Consider the following 25,336-nt stretch of genomic DNA (forward strand, 5'->3'; position numbering starts at 1 on the left):
ATATACTGAGGGTTCTAGAGGGGAGGGGGATGGGGGGATGGGTTAGCCTGGTGATGGGTATTAAAGAGGGCACGTACTGCATGGAGCACTGGGTGTTATATGCAAACAATGAATCATGGTACACTACATCAAAAACTAATGATGTAATGTATGGTGACTCACATAACTCTAAAAAAAAAAATAAGTAAAGACTAAAAACTCAAAATAAAATTGTGCAAAGATAAAAAAAAAAGAAGGAAAGTCTAAACTTTAAAACTTCTAAAGGAAAATATAGGGGAAATATCTTTATGACATAGGGTAAGGAAAGATTTCTTAAAAAAGACACAAAAGCACGAAGTTGTGAAGGAAAACATTGTTATGTTTTACTACATTAAACATAAGAACCTCTACTGATCAAAAGGTATCATCAAGTGAGGAAAAAGACAGTCATAAATTGAGATGATGTTTGTTAATACACATCGCCAACAAAGGATTTGCATCCAGCCTATACAAAGAACATATGTGAATCAATAAGGAAAAGAAAAGAGGAAAAAGTGCTGAACAAGCATTATGCAAGAAAGGAAATGTGGATGACCAATAAGCATATCCAAAGATGGTCAACCTTGACAACCAAGGAAATACAAATTACTTACCATGTCACAGGCATGTACATGCACACATATTAAACACTGGCAACTGTAAGAGTTGGTGAAAATGTGGAGCACGAGGAACTGTCATACCTCACCAGTGGGAGGATCAATCTGGACAGTCGCCGTGGAAAGGAAGTCCGGGAGGCCTAGAAAAGTTGAACATGTGTGCATCTTACCTGTATCAGGGATATACCCTAGAGGAATTATTGCATATGTGAACTAGGAGATGTGCACAAACATGTTCTCTAGAGTATTATTCAGAATTGTTAAAAACAAATAACCACCTAAATATCATCAATAAGAAAGCTAATTCGTCATCTATAATGCAACAGAATAATAGATGAAGAGATCTACTGATCTCTTTTGTTAAATGTCATAAAGTGGGCTGAAAAAAAGAAGCCAAAGAAGAGCTGTGAAAAGCAGAAGCAGACAAAACCAAACAATGTATTGTCTTACAAATATATCACAATATAAATAAAATTCAGGATAGTGTTTTTCCACTTGGCAGGAGTGGACTGAGAGGGAATGGGAGGAGGGAAGACAACCCAAGGGTCAGCAAAAGTACTGGTTCTGTTCTATTCTTCAGATGAACAGTGGGTTCATGCCTGTTCATTTAATTATTCCCTCATGAATCTATATGTGCACATTATATACATGCTATATTATAAAGATTTATTTATTTACTTTAGAGAGAAAGAAAGCACGAGTGGGAGGGGCAGAGAGAGAGGGAGAGAGTATCCAAAGCAGACTCTGCACTGAGCACGGAGCCTGAAGCAGGGCTCGATCTCACATTCCTGAGACCACGACCTGAGCCGAAACCAAGTCAGATGCTTAACCCACTATGCCACCCAGGAGCCCCCTACATGCTATATTACAAAACCAGAAACTTGGCAAGCCTCAGACCTTCACGCTCAGTCTCTACACAAAGTCACAATCAAAACAGCCTCAAATAATAATTTTTAAAATGGAATTTTAAAAACTACATGGCAGTACACCTGAAACTAATGTAATATTGTATGTCAACTATACTTCAATAAAAAACAACTATATGGCAGATTATGAAATAATCTAGAATTCCATTCTCAAAACCTGCCCTCTCTTGCTGGTCATCCAAAGGCCTAGATCAATGCTCAGAATATTTGTTATTGGCCTGAGGAAAGAGCTGAGCGTTTTGAAGCCTCTAGCCGTATCAGTTTTCCTCCTTCATAAATAATTTTACAGTCTCCTCAAATCAGTGGAAATCCAGGATTCTCCAACAATAGACACGGGCACTCTTACTCCCTGGGGAGTGCTAAAATGGCAGTGATCTCAGGGCCAGGAGGTCTCTGCAGGCTGCCATTCTATACTCTCATCCCAGGAGAAACTGTTCTAGATGTTTCCACCAGGGACCAGCCTTATCCAGATTTTTATCAGCTACTGGGTACTCAGTGTTGCTCTGCCCATGAAGTCTCTAGAAGTCCACTCAGAGCAGGATCTCTGTGGAGCTTTCTGATAATCATTCCAGCTACTCTGTGGAATCCATTTGTTAAAAAATATAAATAGATATCACCCCAGATTGTGTGACCAACCCCTGCCATGGAGCATCCCTGTTGGCCCACAGTACCTCCACTCATTCCCCGGGGGACTCGGTAAACGCTCCAATCAAAGAGTTCCTCCTTGAGCCCTTCATATCTTAGTGTAAGCAGCCTGTCCACTTTGCTACCTCCTGATTCTGGCAATTGGGATTTGGGATATAGTCTTTACTTCCCCCACCATCCATTTTTGGATTTACAGATATCAACCTTGTCAAGATTGAAGAGCTCTGTTCCTTCTCCAATCTCCCAAATCACCTTAGTTTCATCAACTGCTATTCCCTGCACCTTCTCCAGTTCTTTCTTTCCTTTCCTCATCATTATGATACAGGCCAGCCAAACTCCACGCTACACTTTGCTTATCGGAGTAGCAGGACACACCTGGCACCAGAGAAGGTGCCTCTTGGAAGAGCCAAAGTGTGGGTGAGTCCCCAGTTCACAAAGGTGGCCAAGAGCGAGAAAGTACTAGTGTGGGGATTTGGTCATTGGACAGAGATTTTGTGTGTTCTCTTCCTGAACAGAATGAGAGCCTTTCCCTTGCTGGACTCCAAACTCAAGCTGGGTCATCATTTGAGCTGAGGAAGGATTATGGTGCTTGGTGCCTTTGGATGCCAAGGCAGAGAATGAAAATTGTGCTGGCCTCAGAAGGGCTCGTATTCTAGGAGACGTGAGAGCAGAGCTGCCTGCAGGAATCTGGATGGAAGAAAGAAACAAGTGGCTTTAAAATATCAGAGTTACCTAAGAGGGTCCATTTTCCTTGTCTTTCAGGAGTGCCAATACACATCTGCAGGACGGGGAAAAGGACAGAAATGGAGAAATAATATCACCACTGCAATCTCATTTAAAATGTAAACATGGGCATGTGGTGTCGCTACATAGCACTTCTGCCCTCTCTCCTGAGCTCTAAATTGGATGTGACCTTCCATAGATTAGCGCTGCCAATATCTGCAGATCTTTTCAAACCGGACTCCTTGTCATTTTGATTCTTTGCTTAAAAATGTGGTGCCAACTCTTCGCAACCATTGTCACTTCTGGGATTAAAGAGGAAGATCTGATCATGGGAAATGCAGCTGAGCTGACCTGGGGACACGGTCAAGGACTTAATGCTCTCAGAGAGTCTGGCAATGGTCTCGTAGCTGCAGATTACAGTTAATAGGATGCCAGGATCCATTTAGCACAAATAACCTAAGAAAGCTCTACAGAAAATGTGGTAAGGAGGGCAGATAATATCTCCTGCCAATTAGGGAAGAGGTAAGAATTAGAAAGCAGAAAAGAGAGAATGTTATGCTTTCATACTGTTTTCATGAATAATTCTGGGAACTTTTAAAATGAATATTGTTAAAGACCTGTTTCTGGGAAGGTACAAGAAGGTTCTGAAACAAAAGCTATCCGGATACTGAAGTGAATTTTATACTTCGTCCCTGTAAAAAAATAAGGTGTAAGTAATCTGTCTACAGGTGGACCAAGAAGCCGCCCCCAAAATGGAGAAATGCTGGACTTACGTTGGTGACATATTCGATATCCTTCCAAAGGATGCACTCCCTGGGGAAATCAGCCAAGTCTAAGAAGTGATCCACCACCACTTGGCCAATTAGGTCATGGCGAGAGAACCTGTCAAAGTCATACACAGAGAAGTGAAGCTTCCGGGCTGCAAGGTCATTGTAGGGTACTGGAAACAAAAACACTTCATCAAACACAGGGTTCAGGGTCTTTCTGTGAACTTTAGTCTGGTGTTTGGTTTTCCGATCAGGAAGCAAATAGATCTTGACATAAGGATCTGAAGTCCCAGAAAAGTCCTTGGCAGGCAAATTGACAGCTTTGTGAATCTTCACTATGAGCTGCTCTAAGTCACAGTCATACTTTAAAATGAAATTCAGTTTCCCACAGGCTTTGCTATTACCCCTTGTCCCATCATCAGTATCCAGTGACCGCTGCTTATATAACTCTGGTTTAATTCGACCAATTCCAGTCAACTGTTCCTGTTTTTGAAGCTGCTGGATATTGAAGTCCGGGTTTGACAGGTTGAGTTGTCTTCGGATTGAATTATGCCTTGAGTGAAGAGCAAGAGAGAACAAAGTTACAACCTCATTAGCCACGGGTCTTTCAGAAACTTGTGCCCGGGATGTAGGTACTGTTAAAAACTTAGATCTGTGGGCTTTTTTTTGGGGGGGGGGTCTAAATTCAAAATGCCCATCAATGTGAGTAAGCTGCTCTCCAAGGCTTGAAGCTCAAAACTGAGGCCATCAGGAAACGAACCTACTAACACGTGACCTTGGAGCTTTAAAGGTTTAATGCACTTTTGAAACTAATATGCCATTAAAGAAGCTTTTTCAGCCGGCAGAATGTAAAGGTTTGTACAAACTGCTTTAAAAATAAAATTGTTCACCTTTACATATAATGTCATCCTGAAATTGAAACAGTTAGCTACGTGTTGTCTTAGGGAGAACGCATCTGTCTCTAAATCACATAGAATTTCCTGTCACCGGCTTATAACTTTATTAGTAAGTAAGTACTTGCTGGTTCAAATCAAAGCATTTCATCATAAGAACACAGCTTTTGCTCTTGTGAGAATGCGTGTGACAGGATGCGTCCGCTTCCAGTGGACTGCTGGCTCTGACGTGCAGATGGTGGCTCCATGACAGCGTTTCCGTCATACCATGTGATCGGGGGGAAGGGCTTTATTTCTGTCATAAACACTAAGAGTATAAAAATTAAAGGTAAGCTGCTATAAATGTGTATAGGGATTCAGAGAACGTTGAATACTGATATTTGCAAATTAAATATTTGCTGGCAGAATCTACTCTTCACCCTATAAGCTTATTGGGTTGGGTTAGTGGTTTCCCTGGAATTCTCTTTGAAACCTGCCTTATCTGTGTGAGTCCTCATGAACTGAGAGAAGTAGTCATTACACGCAAGGTTGTTTTTAATGTTATTTGTGTTTGTTTTCAGCCCAGAGTTCAGAGTCATTGTATTGTATTTTCTGTTATCTCTCAATAACCCTAATTAAAGTAGCCGCTCTCCACCAGTAGGTGAAAGGGAACAACCAGGCTGTCTCTGAGGGGACTGATAAATAGCTGGAGAGGCAGAGTAAACATCTGAGTTTGTCTTCTTTTCCTTTCTTGAGACTACTTTATGAAACAAAGGTGTCAAATGGGATTAATAGACCCCCCAAAGATGTTTGAAATTATTCTCCCTTGTGGTATAGATGCTGTTATGCTGAACACTCCTCTTCATCCTCAATGTGCTCCTGGCCACTCATCACCCCCCTGGTACAACAGGAACACCACCACAGAACTGTCAGGTGCGCCCGTCACAGCCAACACGGCCCATCGCAAGCGGATACGCCCAGGGCACACGCATTCCCGTATGTGCAAAAACCGTGCAGTCTCGAAGTCTCTGTTGTCAGATTTTAATTTTGTACAAAGAAATCCACCATCTTAAGTCCTCTCTGCATTTTCTGACTTCTCGGGGCAGGGTTGGGGAGAGCAGAGGATGCTGTTAAACACCTCAAACCAGCTCCCTGTGAGAGTACAGCCCCGCCATTCGCTTGTCCAGACACTGACCCTTTGCAGGGCTGGAACAGAGCTCCAGTCTCACCCTCCTGGGATCCCTGGGCAGAAGGGATTGGCACGGAGCAGCCAGCGTCCAGCCCTACGCAGAGGCCATAAGGGGCTGGGATCTGTTCTGGCCTCTGCTGTTGATTTTTCCCTCCAGGCTAGATTCACACAAGGGCCATGCCTGGGTCTGGTGTCAATTCCTGCCTACAACAGGCCATTCCAGAACTGTTTAGTGATGCCGTTTAAAAAGATTTTATTTATTTATTTGACAGAAAGAGAGATAGCGAGAGCAGGAACACAAGCAGGGGGAGTGGGAGAGCGAGAAGCAGGCTTCCTGCCAAGCAGGGAGCCCGATGTGGGACTTGATCCCAGGACCCTGGGATCATGACCTGAGCCGAAGGCAGACGCTTAACGACTGAGCCACCCAGGCGCCCGTAGTGATGCTGTTTAAATACTAAAAGTGCTTCCTCACGGCCACAAGACGCACTTTCTTTGGACCAATGTCTGATGGAACCCCTGTCCTGTGTCTGCACTAGACCCAGAACCTGCCACTCGGCTACCACTTTTCTCCCAAGGTGGTTGCCGAGCAGACTCTCTGTGTGTAACAACTTACCTTTGGGTTTTCTGAGTACTGGCTTTAGACTCCTCACAGCAACATTTTGTCTTAACCCTATCTGTAGGACTAGGCCTGCCATGTAAATTTAAATTTTAAATTTAAAACACATGAATCTGCCTGCTTGCAATGGAACATATTCCATTTTACTTGTACATCTTCTTAGAGAGGAAATCTAAACAGAAATAAGTCCCATGTGTTCTGCTCCTCCTAACCACAATGGCTTGCCAGGCGACCAAGGGAGCGGACTGGGCAGGGCATCATGAAGAGCTCTTACTTCAAAGACCAAAACAAGACCCTAAATGCACAGGAGGCCTCCATTCAAAATTCCAGTAGAGCTGAAGATTCTTTTTAAAAATCAAGCACGGATAGGAACACTATTATCCACCGAAACGTCTTCCATCGCTAGTTTCCTTCCCAACAGTTCTGCCTCCATTCAGAATCCCACTTACTATTTGGGAAAAAGTTGAATCCCACTCTAAGGCGGTGGTTTAAAGCAGACAGCCGACTGTAACAGGCCATGACAGTTCTCGCTCCCTGGGATCTCTTTCAATCACTTTCAATTTCCTTTCAGGAGCAAATCAGGGATTACTGGAGTTGGGGGGTGGGCGAGCAGACAAGAGAAGCTCAGAGCAGTCAGGGAGCCAGGGTAATTCGAGACCTCCCTACCTAACCTCTGCAGCTCTCTGGGCTGAGACATGAGCAAGAAAGGCTGCCCCTGGGATGAGAAGAAGACAAAGGAGAGGAAATGGAAAATCAATACCCCATCGCTCTCAATGGCTGCTCACATGGAGGTGGGAAGGAAAAGCAAGTCTGAAGCAAGAGAGAAGATAGATATGGAACAGAATGTTTTGATCTGGCTTCTGCCAGCCCAGGCAAGGTAGTTCTAAAATGGTCCATGGAGGTGGCCCTTGACTCCAGTAAACTAGAGGCCCCCAGGGCAAAGGTCTGGAATTTTAAGGTCACAGAGTGAGCGTGACAAGGAGGGATCCGTGTCTGAAGCAGGCAGTCCTCTGAGCAGGTCTGGGAAGTCCTGAATTTGGTGTTCTCGGGACTTAATGTGGGCAATGAAAGGAAGGAGAAGGAATGGTTTCCAAAGACTGGGGGTGGAAAGGAAAGCTGAGAGATGGGGTCCTCTGTAAATAAGTCACACTCTGACGCTGTCTTAGAGAAGCCGGACACTGGGGTTGAGATCCTCAGCTTTACCCACCTCCCATCCTCCCTTAGTGCAGGTGGAGGACATTTTCCTGTCGTGGAAGAGAGCTGAAAGACTGGATGTGGCTGGCCCACATCTGAGTTGGAAGATTGGTGGTTGAGCCTGGAGAAAGCCTAATTTCAAAGATGATTAACAAAATCTGTGAAGCAGATTTCCCACAACAAACTCAAAAACACTTTAATGCCTGAAAGGAATCTGAGCCTCGCCGAGTCGCAGCCTCAGGTCAGCAGAGGCAGGAGCCCAGGTGCAAAAAGCTTTTCCTCCTCTCCTTTCCTCAATTTGAATTAACGAGTTCCAGGATCCCACTTCGAGTCCCCAAAGTCTTGGTCCCTGAACCATGACCTAAAAAGCCAACTGCTTCCACTGGATTTTAAGAAAGAGGACAATACCACAATTCACCAAATACGAATGTGCAAAGCAAGGGGTCAGGTAGGGTGGAAGGCACAGAGAGGCAAAGCCTAGTCACCGCCTACAAGGAGTTGGCTGGCCAGGGGGGTGATAGAATAGTCAAACGCTAACTACACAGCAGGTCAGAAGAGGAGAAGAACTGACCAGACGTTAAGGAGCCACACAGGCAGAGAGAGAGGCCGCTGGCTTGGGGAATGGTCATGGAGGAAACGGTACTCTCCCCAAGCCTGGCTACTTAACTTGGCCTCATATTATCAGCCTCCAAATTGATGCTATAGACCTCAATAGGGAAATTAAGGAAGTTTCCATCTTGGCTCCCAGCTCTCCAGCAGGATAGGATCTTCAACTCTTCTGCCTCCACAGCTTTCTCCTCACATACGCCTACATCTTCCATCCAGGCTCTGTGGGAGAGCCAACGCCCATCATTCTCACCATCCCTTCCACTTCTGGGTCTCCCATGCAATTCCAGGCAACCCGCCATCACTTCAGTGACCCCATCTCAGAGGTGACACTTGGCTTATCCTTTCCCTGGTTCTGGGGTACCGGTGTCGACAGAGCTTCGGGGTTCAAGGAGAGGAAAGAGAGAAGCAAACTGTGATTTCAGAACCACATGGGTTTCTTTACTAGGTTCAAGTCAAGACAGGGAAGTTTGGAAACAATGGGGATAGGACTGTTTCCCTTCTTGGAAGTTCTCCGGGTGATAGAGAGGAGAGAGTTGGATTGTCCTGAGCCACAGACAGACACAGAAGAGGAAAGTCTCAGACAGGGGCAGATGCAGTGAACTGACTACAGGGCAGAAGGAAATGGGGATCTTTCTTAGCACAGGATTCAGAGGCTTCCAGAATGAATGATATAAGAAAGATGTAAGCATCACACCTTTGCCAGTGGAGGTGTGTGATCAAGTGGAGTCGGAAACTCTGATGCATGACCTGCTTCTTCCCACACCTTCCACCCAAGTTAAACAAGTTTGAAATCTTGGTGTCACTTCCAATATTTTATTCCCTATTTCTAAGATGAGCTTATGTCTACCAACACCTTCTCAAAAGTAGCTCACAACTCATGCCTCTTTCCACTTCCATTGCTTCCAACTGAGCTCAGGCCTCATCACCACAGGCCTGAATCAGCCCCTATAGCCAGCCTTCACACTGTCCCAAGCATCTTAGACACTCCTGCCAGATTAATCTAGAGAGCAATTTGAGCACTTCAATGTGTGTAACTGGTGCTCTTCTCATCTATTTCCCCAACTAGGCTGTGGACCTTTTGAGGTCAGGGCTGTATTTTTTTTTTATCTCTTTATTACCAGCACACGATATAGAACTTTGCACATAGCAGATGCTTAATACAACTGTCTAGAGTAAATATATAAATGCAAAGGACATAACAGTTTCCAATAATTAAATCCCAGTAGAGAAAATGCACATTTACATCTAGTTTCAGAATCTCATAGGAATTGAGAGAGGTCTAAGCAGCTTCCATTTTTGAAGCCATCAGTTTATTAAAACCTGAAGAGATATCTAAGAGTAATTCAAAAAACTGTTGTGTTTAAATGTTTACATCTAACCAATGTTTTCAACACACACACACACACACACACACACATACATACAGCTTAATAGAATCATGCTACTTTTAGAGTAATTACAATATTTAATCTTAGCATACCACTTACTAAAGTTGTGGCCAGCAATGGGACCCGAATCTAAAAATGCAATGACTGTCATCTTCTTTCAACTCTGTCAGAATATTTCTGTGACTCTAGGGATTGCTTTGTTCAGATATAAAGCCAAAAGTCTACACGTAAGGCTCTGAATGAAGGTAAGTCCTTGGACAAAAGGCCTTCCACCAGCCTCATCCCACACAGGCCCTTCCTCAGTTTACACTTCTGACCTTTTGCCATTCTGATCAGCAGAACACAAGTGGCTGGATACTGATGCATGTATTCTGTCAGTCATTCAGGCAAAAAGTCTGCTCTATGCCAGGGGTTGTGCTAGGTGTTAGATATACAGGGAGAAACAAAGCAGATGTGGTCTCCGAGCTCGCAGAACTCGTAGATTAGAGAGGGGGTACAAGTGATAAGCAAACAAAAAGTCATTGAGTTAGAGTTCAATCCTGTGAAGAAATGCAAGCAAGGCAGCGTGTGAGAGAATGAAGAGTGGGAAGGGGTCGAGGAAAGGGCACATACTTCAGACAGGGTGGTCGGGGAGGTCTTTCTGAGGAGGTGATGCTTTAGGTGGGACATTAAAGCTGCAAAGGAGCTGGAGAGGAAAAGGAAAAGCATTCCAGGCAGAGGGAACTGCATGTGTGAAGGCCTCCAGGCAGGAAAAGGCAGGGGTACTGAAGGCACTGAGAGAGAGGCTAGTGTAGCTGGAACGTGACGAGCTTTCCCAGGTAAAGCTTCCTAGTGAGTTCATGTCCTCCGGGGTAGTGCTGCTTGGCGTTGAGGCAGAGCACTGACAGAAAGAGACTGTGGCAATAACATGCAGGCCCTAACAGGCCTGATAAAAAGATGTAGTGTGGCAATTGAAATTTTTATAAAACTAAAGTGTTACCTAGGTCCCATCTTGGGATGTGAATCAGGAAATGCATTAGGTGGTCTGTCAAGGTTCCTTCTATTTTGAGGACCCAGGGATTTTTTAAAAATTGGAATAGAGGGGCGCCTGGGTGGCTCAGTCGTTAAGCGTCTGCCTTCGGCTCAGGTCATGATCCCAGGGTCCTGGGATCAAGCCCCGCATCGGGCTCCCTGCTCCGTGGGAAGCCTGCTTCTCCCTCTCCCACTCCCCCTGCTTGCGTTCCCTCTCTCGCTGTGTCTCTCTCTGTCAAATAAATAAATAAAATCTTTAAAAAAAAAATTGGAATAGAGATCTCTAAAATGTTCTGGTATTGAAGCATTCTGGGAAAAAAAAATCCATATTCCCAGAATATTACACAAAAGGGATTTCATCTAAATTGAAAAGAATAAACAGGAACTTTAGAGGGTTCTAATAGTAACTGAGCCAACTAGAAACAGAATGTTAACATGCTTGATCTTGGGAAAACAACAGAAAGTCATCCTGACCAGAAACCCTCCGAGGAGATAAAACAACGCCATCTTTAGGGCCTTCCATAGACATTGGTAGGAGCCGCACATATTCAAGCTCAAGAGGCCAGGAGAAGGTGAGCTTCCCAATATCAATGCTGTGACAGAAGCTATGCCGATGAGTCACAGGGACAGCAGGGATGCCCTTAACAGGGAGTCTAAGCCTTATGTTCTGTGGGTCAAGAAGGTGTCCTGGGACCCTTGGGACAAGTCACAATGGCTGCAGGAGGGAAGCAGTAAGAAAGAAAGAGACAGCAGTGAGGAAGTAAGGAAAATCATGAGGGAAAAAAAAGGAAGAAATAAGAACTAGCAGAGCAGACTGTTGAGAGCCGTCTCAGCACAGAGTACCCCCCGCCCCAAATTCAGTATCACAAATGTTACTTAAAAAAGAATGTTAAAAATGTTTTGGAACATGAAGGAAATTTCATTCATTTCTCCCATTTTGTCAGTAAAAAAGGGCTTGTGTTTGTTTATAACATAACACAATCCCTCAAGAATTAGAAGACCATACACGACTCATTAGGGTGAGACCATGAATCATAGATACGTATTTTCAGACATAACCCATAACACTAGGTCAGTAGTAATTTAGATAAGAATGTTTTAAATGCATAATGATGCAAACTATCAGTATTAGGTCAAATGCAGCTGGAAAGAGTTTAATAGTTTTCTTATGGTCAGATATTACTAAACTTGATTTGGCCATAAGAGAAGATAATTACATGACTCCAAAACTAAAATAAATCTAAATGTAAAGTTCATTTTATAGGGATAATTCCTTTGCTTTCCCCTTTTTGTCTTTTTCTCCTTCTACCCCATTTCCATAAATCAGTGGTGAAGATACCAGTTTTTATTTTTTTACCACAGCTTTTATTTTTAAATGAAATATATTTCTTGAGGTGTAGAGTACTTAAACATTTTTCTAAAATAAATATTGTGATAGAGTGATATGACTGCTGTCAAGTCATTAGAATTATGGCACAGTCCTCAGATCCATAATCTAATAGAAAGCACAGTACTATCTATCACCTTGTAGCGATGGGACGCGGATCAGAAAAATTAATGTGCAGAATAAAACCGAATAGGAGACAATTTCAATGGATCCTCCATCTGAAAGACTCTGGTTATTGAAATACTGAAGGAATTTTATCCGGAGTCTGCACCACTGTATGAACTCCATGACAGCATCAAACAGAACTCCAGTTATATTTAAGTCTGTATCTAAAGAGAAATCCTAGTGAGAAAATCTGAGGAGTTCTTCTAAATCAAATGGCAAACAGCCATCCATTTCCTCACAGAGGAATATTTTAGGTTTAGCTCTTCGATTCAGAATTGGAAATGATGCTAAACTAGGTTTGTGGAAAAATTAAATTATAAACTGTCATATTCCATCCCACTTAATGGGAATGTGCAGAGTCTCTAGGATAAACTCGATTAACATAAAAAAGGGTAAAATCTTATTTCTGTTTCTAGAGAACAAATAAAGAAGATTTTTTTAAAATGCCCCCAAACTTTCCGAATGACAGCACAGGTTATTCCTCTGGCTATCGCTCGAGCAAATATTTTCATTTAAAAAAAGCTGCTTCCTTTCTCTCTCTTCCTGAAATCTCCTATTAAAAGTGGATCTTTATATCCAGTGATTCAGAATTGGCCGTTTAACCTCAAAGACACATCCGTGCCCACATCTGAGTTTTGGGAGAAGCCAGTCGCAGTGAGAATGATCATGACAAGAGCAATACTGGAATGAAAATGGCAGCTCGGGCTTTGGAGCGCTTACCAGGCGCAGCCTGTGCAAAGCGCATGAAGTGCATGTTCCTGCTTCATTCTTAAAACCACCCATATGTTGCTATTCTCACTATTCCTCTCTCACAGAAGAGGAAATGGAAACATGGAGGCTACGTAATATATCCAGGGTCACACACATAAGTAAAGCCATGAACCTGACCCCAGAGCCCTTGCTTTTAATCACTGCGCTACATGATTTCTCTACTGCTTCAAGCACAGAGCATCCCACGGAAACAGTGACCCTAGGCCTGGTACTCTAGGCCTTGCAAAGGCTGAAGATGGACAAAGGCCTCCAGCCACTTCATGGACTACAAAGACAGCCTGCGTGTGAGAGCTCGGCTAGGTCAGAAGCACGGAGCGTAAGTCCGATAGCACTAGGAAGGCCGCGGGAAGAGCAGTTAAGGGCTCAGGCGCCGCTGTTGGATGAATCACGGTTCAAACCCTGAGTGCGTACCAACATATGACTTTTTTACTTAAACCCTTGACTTAAGTTTCTTCTTGTGTGAAATGAAAATGATAACTTTTGCATCTCACGCAAAGTTGTGGACTATAGTAAAATAATGCACAGGAAGTTCTTAGAACTTGACATGTCACGATTCTTATTATGGACTAAGTGGAGACTATGTAGAGAGCTCAGGAGAGGTAAGGAACCTCACTGGACCATAGGAAGCACCCCGTTTTCCCATATTCACGTCTCTGACACTGAATGGACGTGTGAAAGGTTACAGGCCCCGGGGCTCATCAGTGCTACTGCAGGCAAAGGAGGGAAGCGAGGTGGTCCCTGCCTTGCATTTGGAAAGGAAAGGGGCGTTACTGACCGGGCCGACGAGCTTGGCGCTGTGACTTGGCGCTGCACACGGACGCCATGGGCACAGTTCTCCTGGCCCCCGGCCTGGGTCGAGAGGGGAATGTCAGGGGAGGTGTGGCTGATCTTCATGGAGGAGTCAGGGCAGGGGGTGGGAGGGTCTAGGAAGCCCTCACTGTTCTCCTGCTCATTGGTCTCTGTGTCCGTGTAGTTAAGAGGTTCCCGATTGTTGTCTTTGCTACCAGACAGCAGGCCTCGTTCTCGCCATGGAACCCAGCAGAGTTTCCAAGACACGAAGAGAGACACGCCAAAAAGCGCGAGGCCACAGGCAGTGACCATGAGGGTCAGCAGGCTCACGGAGATATCTGCAAAGAAGCAAAGGTCAAAGGTCAGTGCGATGGCTCTTCCCGTGCCCATCCATTGCACAGTGTGGGCAGAATGACCCTTTCATCCCTTCATCCCTCAGGAGCTGGCCACAGGGCCACCTGATGCCGGCATGGGGACAGTGAGACTCAGACACAGCACAGAGAAGGGAACATGCAGGCAATATTTCAAAACAATGAACAGTCTGCTCTAGCAAGAGACAGAGTATATTCAGGGAGACCAGAAACGCCCTCCAAGTCAACTGAGACCCTACACCACGGCAATACAAAGCACTGAGGTTTTGTGAGCAGGGCAGCTTCAGCGGTCCTTAAAAATTACTCGGTCATTTCAGAGAGCTGTGTAATAGAATTTGGGAACTGTTTAAGTCACAACTTTCTTAAACAAGAGAAACTAGAGTGCTTTCTTTCTCTTTTTGATATGAGTTTTAAGGGTCTAAGCAAAATGAAGCTCAAGTCCTCTGAAGCCTCAAGAATACCCCCCCCAGCCAGTGGCCAGGTGCCCAGGACCCAGCGCCGACCATCACAGTTTGGGTTCCTCAGTAGCAGACCCTGAGACAGGTATTCAAGGGCAGATGGTTTATTTAGAAGGTGAAGAAAGCACAGGCAGGGGAGTAGGGAGGTGGTCCAGGGAAGGCAGCCAGCAAAGGGGGCTTTACCAAGCCAGTTACCACAGATGGACGGGACACCTCCTGGGCAAGCGTCACACCTCAGTCACCCCACACAAGGAGCATTTCCCACCTGCAGCACAAGGGGCAAAGTAAGCTTCAGCGGCCAAAAAATCCCACATTCAAATAAATGCAGCAGCTGGCCTGTGGAGGTCAGCAGGCATGCGCCGAAGTGGTGAGGGTGAGTGGATATGCCGACGCAACCACGGCATCTGTTACCTGGACCGTGTGGCCTCCGCTAGGGTCCACGCCAGCGCAGGGGCTGTGCCCCTAACTCCCAGAACAAAGTCCAACCTCCTCCAGGCTTCTGCCCCATGCTACAGTGGAGCCAGGGAGGCTGAGGCATCAACGGGAGCCCATTCCTGGTGCTGTGGTGGTTGTAAACCCCTTTCTTTCAAGGACACTCCCACCTGCCCCTACTGTGCCCCATTACACTCAGGAGCTCCAAGTATTCTCCCAGGTTTTGCTTTTACAGTCCATCATCAATATTTGCATTGCTTCAGCCAAAGTTTTCTGAATGTCCATTACGTGCCAGGCACTGTGCTAGGTTTTGGAAATAGTACAAGGGGGGGACATGACAGACACACTCCATACCTTCTTCATAGACTCATATTCTTGTGAAGGACATAATTAGGAATAAGTTAATTTTCACAATATCAATTATCCACAGCATGCCAACGATCCATGATGTGAGACAACTGGTATTTCTGCTGAGGCATGCATGTGAGCCCCTACTGGGAGTCACTCACCTGCTGAGCCAAGCTGACCCCCCACTACCCGTGTGCTTTTCAACATGACTCTGAAGGTACTTTGATCATTCTTATGAAATGATAAATCAGTTTCTTCATGAAAAATTGCTCTTGAGAGAATGCCAGCTGCCAAGGGCTGAGGACGGATCTAATGTATCTCCTCTATGCCTCCCCATCGATCTTTGTCCTTTTGGTGAAATAGTATTCTATCTCTGTTCAACAGCACTGGAGTTTCACATGGGCAAGTGAGCTCAAATCTGCCACCTTTCTCTCCTCAGCTCCCACTGCAAGGGGGTCAGCAAACTATCCAACAGTTGAAAACAAGGATGGGTTCCATCAGTCCATCCATGAACCAGTAACATTGAGGAACTTCTGGAATTGTTTTAAAGGAAAGCCAATTAGTACTGAACACTGAACACAAGCAAATGAAGGGACACTAAGGAAACAATAAAAATTAAAACTCCCAGGTGCAGAGCAGCAAGGGTAGGGATGGGGGCAGGAAAGAGAGTCAGTGGGGGCAAAGTAAAGGGCACCAGAAATCACACCTCATGGAGCCCCAACATGAGGTAGGAAGAGGGCATGGTCTGGCCACACAGGCTCCACTGGGTTCTGACGGCTCACACAGAGAGTGGAAAATCTGTCAGCGCAAACTTCTGGGATAGGTGGCAGAGCTGGGGATGCAGAAAGGAGGAGACTCTGTCCCAGTTAACCAGGCTGCCACAGCAAACATCAACTCCCACCTTGTCCAATAAAATCTAAAACCAAAACAGGCTCCACACCACAGTGAAATCCCTTAATACATTCTGTAATCCAAACGGAGGCAAAACTCCTCGCCTGTGTCCTGTCAGTCACTTGGGCGCTGTCCCGACACAGACACTGCTACAAGACACCAGCAAAGGCTGGAGCTGGGCGTGCTGGGAAGCAGTAGGGTTTAGTAGGGCAATGTGCTAATGATATCGTTATTCACCAAACATTCGCTCTCCCCCGCCACAGCGCCCCCTATGCCGAGGAAGGAGAATCAAGCCCAAGCCCTAGAGGGTTGGTTTTGTCGACGTGACTTGCTCTAGCCAATAAAATAAGAGTAGATATGGCCCATGCCACCTCTGACCAGGGGACTCTGGGCTTCCACCTTCTGCCATGAGGAGAAATCTTAAATAAAGCTCAGTCTTCCAACTTAGGTGCTATAATGGGAAGACTTGTGGCACAGGCCCAAAGTCCAGAATAAGGAACAAACTTAAACCTGACTCCCAGACTGGGGCAGAGCTGCAGCTGATCCACAGATCCATGACAAAACCTAAATAGTTGATGTTTTAAGTCACTAACATTCTGAAGGTGTTTGTTACCATGGCAAAAAAGCTGACTAATACACATGACCATATAATTTATTGTCCAAAGCTGGGACACCTTTAAGAGAGAGAAAGGGTGGGGGCACATGGGTGACTCAGTCAGTTAAGCAACTGACTCTTGGTTTTGGCTAGGTCATGATCTCAGGGTCATGGGATCGAGTCCTGCACTGGGCTCATTCTCCCTCTCCTTCTGCCCATCCCCCACATGCGTGCACTCTCTCTCTCTAAATAAATCTTAAAAAAAAAAAGAGAGAGAGAAGGGGTGATATTAATAATCACTTGGGACAAGAGAATTCACCCAGTACTCAGGGTAAACCAGAGCATATGGTCACTGGACTCATCACCCTGGTACAACATAACCTCTCAGGGTTAACGTGGCATAGACAACATGCTAAATAAAAGAAATTAAAGCCTAGGCCCCCACAGGGCCCTGACCCAACTCAAGAATGATCCCAGCTTGTTAGTTGACTCCCAGCTCGTGCACCCAAAAACACAGCTTGCTCCTAAGTCCAGTCATGGGGGATCCATGAGAGCAAGAATCTTGTCTATCTCAGCCTTGAATGCCAAACAACTAAAAGAATGCCTGGCACATAGTAGGCATTCAGTAAATGTCTGATGACACCCACCTAAGGAGCCCTATAGCCACCGGCTACATTTACCACGAATTATGGTTGTGACTTGCAAACTCTAGGAGGTGCTACTCACATTCATAATCATTGTAGATTTTTGTGCATATAGGTATTACAGAGAATTGCTGGCAAATGGCAAAAATGATTTTTTCTTATTCACACAAAGGTGCCATGTGGGTTAGCAATGGGCCAGGGAATACCTTCCAGGAGAAACCAATGGTGACCTACACAGACACACCAACCACTAAGCACAATCATCTGGGCTTCTATTTTGCAAACAACTCAGGGTTTTTCTGGACACTTTTTTCTCTTTTTTCAGAACAAAGTGTGAGAAAACTGTTGTGGAGTGACCATGGCCATAGATACTACCCACTTCAGACTCACGACCTTAGGAAAGGAGGAAGGATAATCAGCTCAGAATCACAAAATAGTTTTGCTTAGAAGAGAAGTTATTTCCTAAGTTAGGTGGTAGGTACATGGCCATTTGTTTTATGATTGATCCTGGAACCATATGTATTCACTATATATATTCTTTGGCATTTATGGCATATTTCATAACAAAAACTAAAAAAAAATAGTAACATCGAAAAAATAATTATTCTAAAGATAAATTTTCTAAAAAATGGGGAAGTATAATTAGTTCTTTTGACTAAGAGCCAAGAGAATAACCAGATGGTGATTCAGGGATGAAAGGAGGCAAATGGCCACCCAGTTCTGATCAGATCCCTGGAGGTGCTGCTGCTTGGGGGTGACTGTGCATGAAAACTGTACCCACACCTGACATAGAATACATTCTTCCAGGGAAGATGTGGCATAGAAGACCCTGCCACTAGGACTGACCATCAGAACTCTCTTCTCCCTGCTATTAGATGTAGCCATTGGACATGACGTACTATAGCAAGACCCCTCAACACCAGATCCGAGACACCATGACATCCCTACACTCAACAGATATCCCAGCTATATACCTATAATCCTAAGGGATCCATGCAAGCCTAAAGACTTGTTTTGGAATGACAAACATTACTGTCCAATGAATGAAAGGCTTGAGCGTCCATACACTACATATGGACAGATGAACAGTCATTGTTTCCCTAAACTGCAATGTGCCATGAAGAACACATACACTGACAACCAAAGAAAAGTGATGGGCCAAATGAGCAGCCCAAAAGAAGTTAACCAACACTAAATAACTTAATGCAAGAGGCAAATTAATTCCCATACTCAGTGAGATATATAAACTTGTGACTAAAACTAAGAAGTATGGCTGCGGTAGTGATAGAATCAGACAGGCCCGAGATCCCAGCTGATCTAAGAAAAGAAGATTGTAGCTCCTAGAATTCTACAGCTAGCCACATTATCACAAGAGAGAAAAAAAAAAAAAAGGCATTTTCAAGCAGTCGATGACTCCGAAAATATACCATTCTCCTTCTTAAGGATAAACCTTCTCCTGCATAAAACCTAAGGAAATTCTCCAGACAAATACAAATTTATGTCAGAATAGAGAACCCAAGAAAGGAAGGACATACTACATAAGATACACACTTACATACTATGTATTACAAGAATTAGTGATAAGCAAAGGAAATAGCACAAAGTGCATTAAATCTAAATAATTGCTGGTTATGAGGTTATGAAGTTTAATGTAACTGTTCAGGAAAAAAAAAACTTAAAAGAGCAAAAACTTAAAAAAAAACTTAAAAGAGCAAAGGAGTTGGCAGGGATGCGGAGAAAGGGGAACCCTCTTACACTGTTGGTGGGAATGCAAGCTGGTGCAGCCACTCTGGAAAACACTATGGAAGTTCCTCAAAAAGTTGAAAATAGAGCTACCATACGACCCAGCAATTGCACTACTGGGTATTTACCCCAAAGATACAAATGGAGGGATCTGAAGGGGTACGTGCACCCCGATGTTTATAGCAGCAATGTCCACAATAGTCAAACTATGGAAAGAGCCAAGATGTCCATTGACAGATGAATGGATAAAGAAGATGTGGTATATATATACAATGGAATATTACGCAGCCATCAAAAGGAATGAAATCTTGCCATTTGCAACGACATGGATGGAACTGGAGGGTATTATGCTGGGCAAAATAAGTCAATCAGAGAAAGACATGTATCAGATGATCTCACTGATATGAGGAATTCTTAATCTCAGGAAACAAACTGAGGGTTGCTGGAGTGGTGGGGGGTGGGAGGGATGGGGTGGCTGGGTGATAGACATTGGGGAGGGTATGTGCTATGGGGAGCGCTGTGAATTGGGTAAGACGGTTGAATCACGGATGTGTACCTCTGAAACAAATAATACATTATATGTTAAAAAAAAAAAAAGAAGATAGCAGGAAGGGAAAAATGAAGGGGGGAAATCGGAGGGGGAGATGAACCACAAGAGACTATGGACTCTGAGAAACAAACTGAGGGTTCTAGAGGGGAGGGGGATGGGGGGATGGGTTAGCCTGGTGATGGGTATTAAAGAGGGCACGTACTGCATGGAGCACTGGGTGTTATATGCAAACAATGAATCATGGAACACTACATCAAAAACTAATGATGTAATGTATGGTGATTAACATAACATAATAAAAAAAAAGTCAATACTTAAAAAATAAAAAAATAAAAAATAAATAAAAGAGCAAAGAAATGATGCTATACACACACTTAAATTCCAACAGTTCCAACAAAACATGGGAGGCAAAAGAAGGAAGGAAGTAAAAACAAATTCAATGTCCTATATTGTTAGCATGCAGAGATTATCGATGCTTCAACTTGATATTGATAAGGAAGTATAGGTAAAAATATGTATATAAAATATTTAAGGGGGACTTTGATTCATAATGGTACATGTGATATATATATTAATATCCTCTCCTTCTTGAGACTCCCATTAAGTGATAGGACGTAAATGAAAAAATATAAATGACAATCACAAGGAGTACAGCACAAGACAATCGACAAACTAAAAAACTTTTCTGGAAGACTGTATGTAGATAGAGAAGCAGCAGAGGATGCAGAGGGCAATACACCGAAGGGGTAGGCAACCTGACCTGAGCTCAGCCTCAGGAAACAGACATTTCCAGTATGGTGGCAGCTAAGACTGAGATATGGAGCTAAAAATATGGGCATGGATAGAAAATCTTCAACAAAATATTGTTCAATCTGTCTAGGGAGAAACCAAGGCAACTAGTGTGAGAATTAGTGTCCAAGAGCCAAATCCTCCACATTCTCACAAAAAATGTAACCCTTTAAGTCCCCTTAAAGTAAATTTTGCCTGGTGAAATATCACCCACAGATACATAGCCTCATAGTTAGCTTTTCTACCACTTCATTATTAAGTATGACTAAGCTGCAAAGAATCACCAGCCATGTAAGGAAATCTTACAGCATCCAGATCAATGTATAAAAGCCAAAAAGAGGTTCCCAGAGAATACAGACAAATCAGGGAGGAAAAAAGAATTTTTCATTCACAGGATATTTCCAGAAGGTTTTTGATCCATTAAATCAGAGTAGACTACTAGTAAATGAATGAAGAATAAGACAGTGTTCTTAGAAGTAAAATAACATGATTGCTGAAATATATTAAAAATTTCATGGAGGGGGTGGGGGGATGGGGTAACCAGGTGATGGGTATTAAGGAGGGCACGTGTTGTGATGAGCACTGGGTGTTATACACAACTAATGAATCGTTGAACACTACATCACAAACTAATGATGTACTATATGCTGGCTAACTGAACATAATAAAAAAAAAAATCTTTCCCCCTAGGAAAGAGAGATATGATATCATAGAGGGCAAAGAGTTTCTGATTCAGTAGGTCTGCCTAAGAAGTTCCTAGATTCTGCCGCTGCTACTGGTCTGGAACACACTCTGAGAACTGCTTGGCCTGTTGTTGAACTTCAATGAATGAACCAACTAATATGTATAAAGTGCAGAAAGGCAAGAAGAGAAGTCACACCTCCTCTGACCTCAAGAAGCTTAGCTTCTGGCTAGAGAACTGCAAACTGCATATTCAGGAACCATAAGCAACAAAGTGCAGAATCTGATACCTATGGAAATTCTAAGAGGTGATGCTAAGTAGACTATGGACCACTCAGTCGGCCACTCTGCAGACTACTTAGAGATGTATTTTGGTGTTAAAATGCTCTTTCTTGTATGATGTGACCGTGACAGTAAATGAGTTACATTTTAACATCAGTATTAGCAAAGTGACAGGTTGATAGCCTATGTCAGCCCCTTGATATTTTTTTTTATGAATCAAGAAGTCTGAACAAAGATGAGTAGACAAGGATGGATATCTTTTATAGGTTTGACTTGGAAGGAAAACTGTGCTAAGGACTCAGAAGATCATTATTATAATGATTATCAGGATTTTCATTTTAGGGAGCTGTTGCCCATGGGATCACCCTGGCCCAACTAGTGATGGGAGCTGATCGAGAAATATTTTTCATTTTTGTCTCCTGGATGGACAATTCTTACATTTCAGGCTTCTGAAAAGATTGCAGAAGAACAAGAAACAGTTGCTTGCCTGTGTGCCAACTCAAGCTAATCCTTGCATTTGTTTTCCCTTAGTTCCTGTTTCATCTCTCTGTCCCTCATACCCTCTCTCTAGGATCACATTCCCAATAAGCTATCTGCACACAATCCTTTTTCTCCATGTAATATTGTGATTTATAATAACAAATATATATTGGAAAAAAAATGTAAGAGAGGGTAAAGTCAAGTAACATCTACCTGAAGTGGACCAAACAAAGACAACAGGAAACTTAAGTGAAAGATATGAGATACAGACTATGCATTCAGAAGGTCTAATATCTACGTTTTCCAGAAAGTGAAGACAGAGAAAATGAAGGTAAAAACCATCGGTGAAAAAATTTTTCATTCCCTAGAACTGAAGGACAAATTATAGGAGTCCACCGAGCACCTACAATAAAATAACCCTACTTTAGACACATTATTGTTAAATTTTGGAACAAAAAAAAATTAGGGAAAAATCACAAAAGCTTGAGAGACAAAAATAACATGAACACAAAGAAATTAGAACCACACTGGTACTGGCCTTCTCATAAAAAAAACACCAGATAATGGAATAACACCTACAAACTTCTGAGGAAAACTTAGGCTCAGGTTAGAGTTCTATACCCAATCATACTGCCAATACAGTATAAGGGCCAAAAACATCAGCAAGATTACTTTCTATGCACCTATCATAGGAAGTTACTTGAGGATAAATGTATGAGATGAAAACAGGAGAGAAGAAGACAGCGTGTACAGGAGAAGTGGCAACTCCGCTCAAAAGACCAGCGATGGCTCTCCGTGAGAGGTTAGTGACGCACCTGGAGAGGAGTCAGTCCAGCCTGGAGCAGGAAGACAGCACTCAAGGGAAGAGGCCTCCTCACATGAAGAGGACTTGAAAATAAATAAACAACATTATGGAGAGTTTAGCTTCTAATGACATTATTACCTGTCTTTGAATAGAGAGAGAGAGGGGCGGGGGAGAAATTAGGAATTCCAGGAGAACTCTTTGGGAAAAGGAAGAATCACAGTATACCTTTTGGTTCTGTACTAGATAAAATTTTATATTCATGATAACATGAACACCATTTATTGATTTTCAACCCTTAGAATCAAGCAATAGACAAAGCATGGAAGATATAAGTACGATGGTGGAACAGAATGCAAATTCAACTCTGACAATTTAAATTAATAGAAAAGATGTCAGAAATTAAGAGGTAGAAAGAGGCAAGAAGCTAATGGCAAGATTGAAGGTTGCCTTCCAAAATGAGGGAAACAAGACATACTATCTACAATTGATAGACACCTGTACATATCGATATTTTCACGCTAACAGTATTTATTTATTTATTTATTTATTTATTTATTATTATTTTTTTATTCTTATGTTAATCCCCATATATTACATCATTAGTTTTAGATGAAGTGTTCCATGATTCATTGTTTGTGTGTAACACCCAGTGCTCCATGCAAAATGTGCCCTCCTCAATACCCACCACCAGGCTAACCCATCCTCCCACCCCCCTCCCCTCTAGAGCCCTCAGTTTGTTTTTCAGAGTCCATCCTCTCTCATGGTTCGTCTACCGCTCCGATTTCCCCCCCTTCATTCTTCCCCTCCTGCTACCTTCTCTTCTTCTTCTTTTTTTTTTTTCTTAACATGTATTGCATTATTTTTTTTTTTAGGACTTTTTATTTTATTATTTTTTATTATTTTTTTTTATTTTGAGAGCGAGAATGAGAGACAGAGAGCATGAGAGGGAGGAGGGTCAGAGGGAGAAGCAGACTCCCTGCCGAGCAGGGAGCCCGATGCGGGACTCGATCCAGGGACTCCAGGATCATGACCTGAGCCAAAGGCAGTCGCTTAACCAACTGAGCCACCCAGGCACCCCTGTATTGCATTATTTGGTCAGAAGCTCAGATGATAGGACCTGGCTTAAATCTGAGACCTGGCTTGATCTGAGATTCAACAGTCTTGCACAATTCACAGCGCTTACCAGAGCACATACCCTCCCCAGTGTCTAACAGTATTTATTTTTACATTAAAAACCATGCAGAGATACAGCAAGCCATTTCTGTGGGGATGAAATTAGAAGGGACTTTCACTTCCATATTAACTTCTTACAAAGAACAAGTGTTACTGAGAAGGAAAAAAAAAAGAGATTTTTCAAGCTACTATAGAATGTAAAGCATATATGGCTTAGTACATTCTGGTGAACTTGGGTCTATAATCCCAAAGCATTTCTGAAAACAGTCCTTATTTACTTCTGCTCCTTGGTATATAAGGAACAAATGAATGAAAATCTTGATAATCATTATAATAATGATCTTCTGAGTCCTTAGCACAGTTTTCCTTCCAAGTCAAACCTATAAAAGATATCCATCCTTGTCTACTCATCTTTGTTCAGACTTCTTGATTCATAAAAAAAAATATCAAGGGGCTGACATAGGCTATCAACCTATCACTTTGCTAATACTGATGTTAAAATGTAACTCATTTACTGTCACAGTCACATCATACAAGAAAGAGCATTTTAACACCGAAAACAAATGGCCTTCCCTTAAAATACTGTATTGAACTTTATGAATAAAACCATTCCACTGTCCTTATTTTGCCAGTTTGCTTCAGACCTGTGAGAGCCTCATAGAGGATACCCAAGGCACCAGAGGTTGAGAACCACCGTCCTAGTCTCTCACATGTCAGTCTGGCCTCATCTCTACTTCTTACGGCAACAAACACAGCTCAGGGCAAAACAGGGAAAGGGATGATGTTTTTGATATCTATCCCAGCCTTCCTATCCCAAGCTCTCCTCTTTCAACTGCGCTCCCAACCTCGTGTTATCCCAGAGGACTGGAATTTTTGAAGAGATTACTTTGTCACCTAAAGATTTTGTGTCTGTGTCTAGTCCTCTCCTGCCCAGAGGAAACGGACAATGAGGACATGGAGGAGCCCGTCGATGCTCAGGATGAACGAAATGTGGTATTTCCAGGGTAGGAGAAGGAAGCTAGGGAACACAACTGAGAAGGGAAGCAAAAAAGATCAGAACCAGAAAAATGGTGCTGAGCACTGGGCCTGAGATGGAGTGTGACATAAAAAAGAAGAGGAAAGTCATGGTCAGAAGCTCAGATGATAGGACCTGGCTTAAAAGACTGGTGCAAAATGAAGTAAGGCAAATGGCTTGAGGTCACTGATACACTCATCTACATGCGACTTACCTTTTAATAAAAGGATTAGAGGCGGCCTAAAAATATATATACCACCCTGGGTGCCGGGGTGGCTTGGTCAGTGGAGGCTCAGGTCATGATCAGGGTTGTGAGATCCAGCCCCGCATGGGCTCTGCACTTGGCAGGGTGTCTGCTAGAGATTCTCCCTCTCCCTCTGCCTCTGCCCCTC

General features: G+C 43.3%; 1 protein-coding gene across 1 annotated transcript in view; it reads right to left on the reverse strand.

The window, feature by feature from the left end:
- The window catches only part of SYT9 (synaptotagmin 9), a 155,843-nt gene that overhangs the window by 86,973 nt on the left and 43,534 nt on the right, over positions 1-25,336 (reverse strand). Inside the window, exons 2-3 of the mRNA XM_021685650.1 lie at positions 13,674-14,025; positions 3,703-4,249 (exon numbers count right to left, since the gene is read on the reverse strand). Of these exons, the coding sequence (XP_021541325.1) occupies positions 3,703-4,249; positions 13,674-14,025 (899 nt within the window). The remainder of the gene's footprint in view (positions 1-3,702; positions 4,250-13,673; positions 14,026-25,336) is intronic.

This window comes from Neomonachus schauinslandi, chromosome 11, assembly GCF_002201575.2.
Source record: "Neomonachus schauinslandi chromosome 11, ASM220157v2, whole genome shotgun sequence".
NCBI classification, from domain to species: domain Eukaryota; kingdom Metazoa; phylum Chordata; class Mammalia; order Carnivora; family Phocidae; genus Neomonachus; species Neomonachus schauinslandi.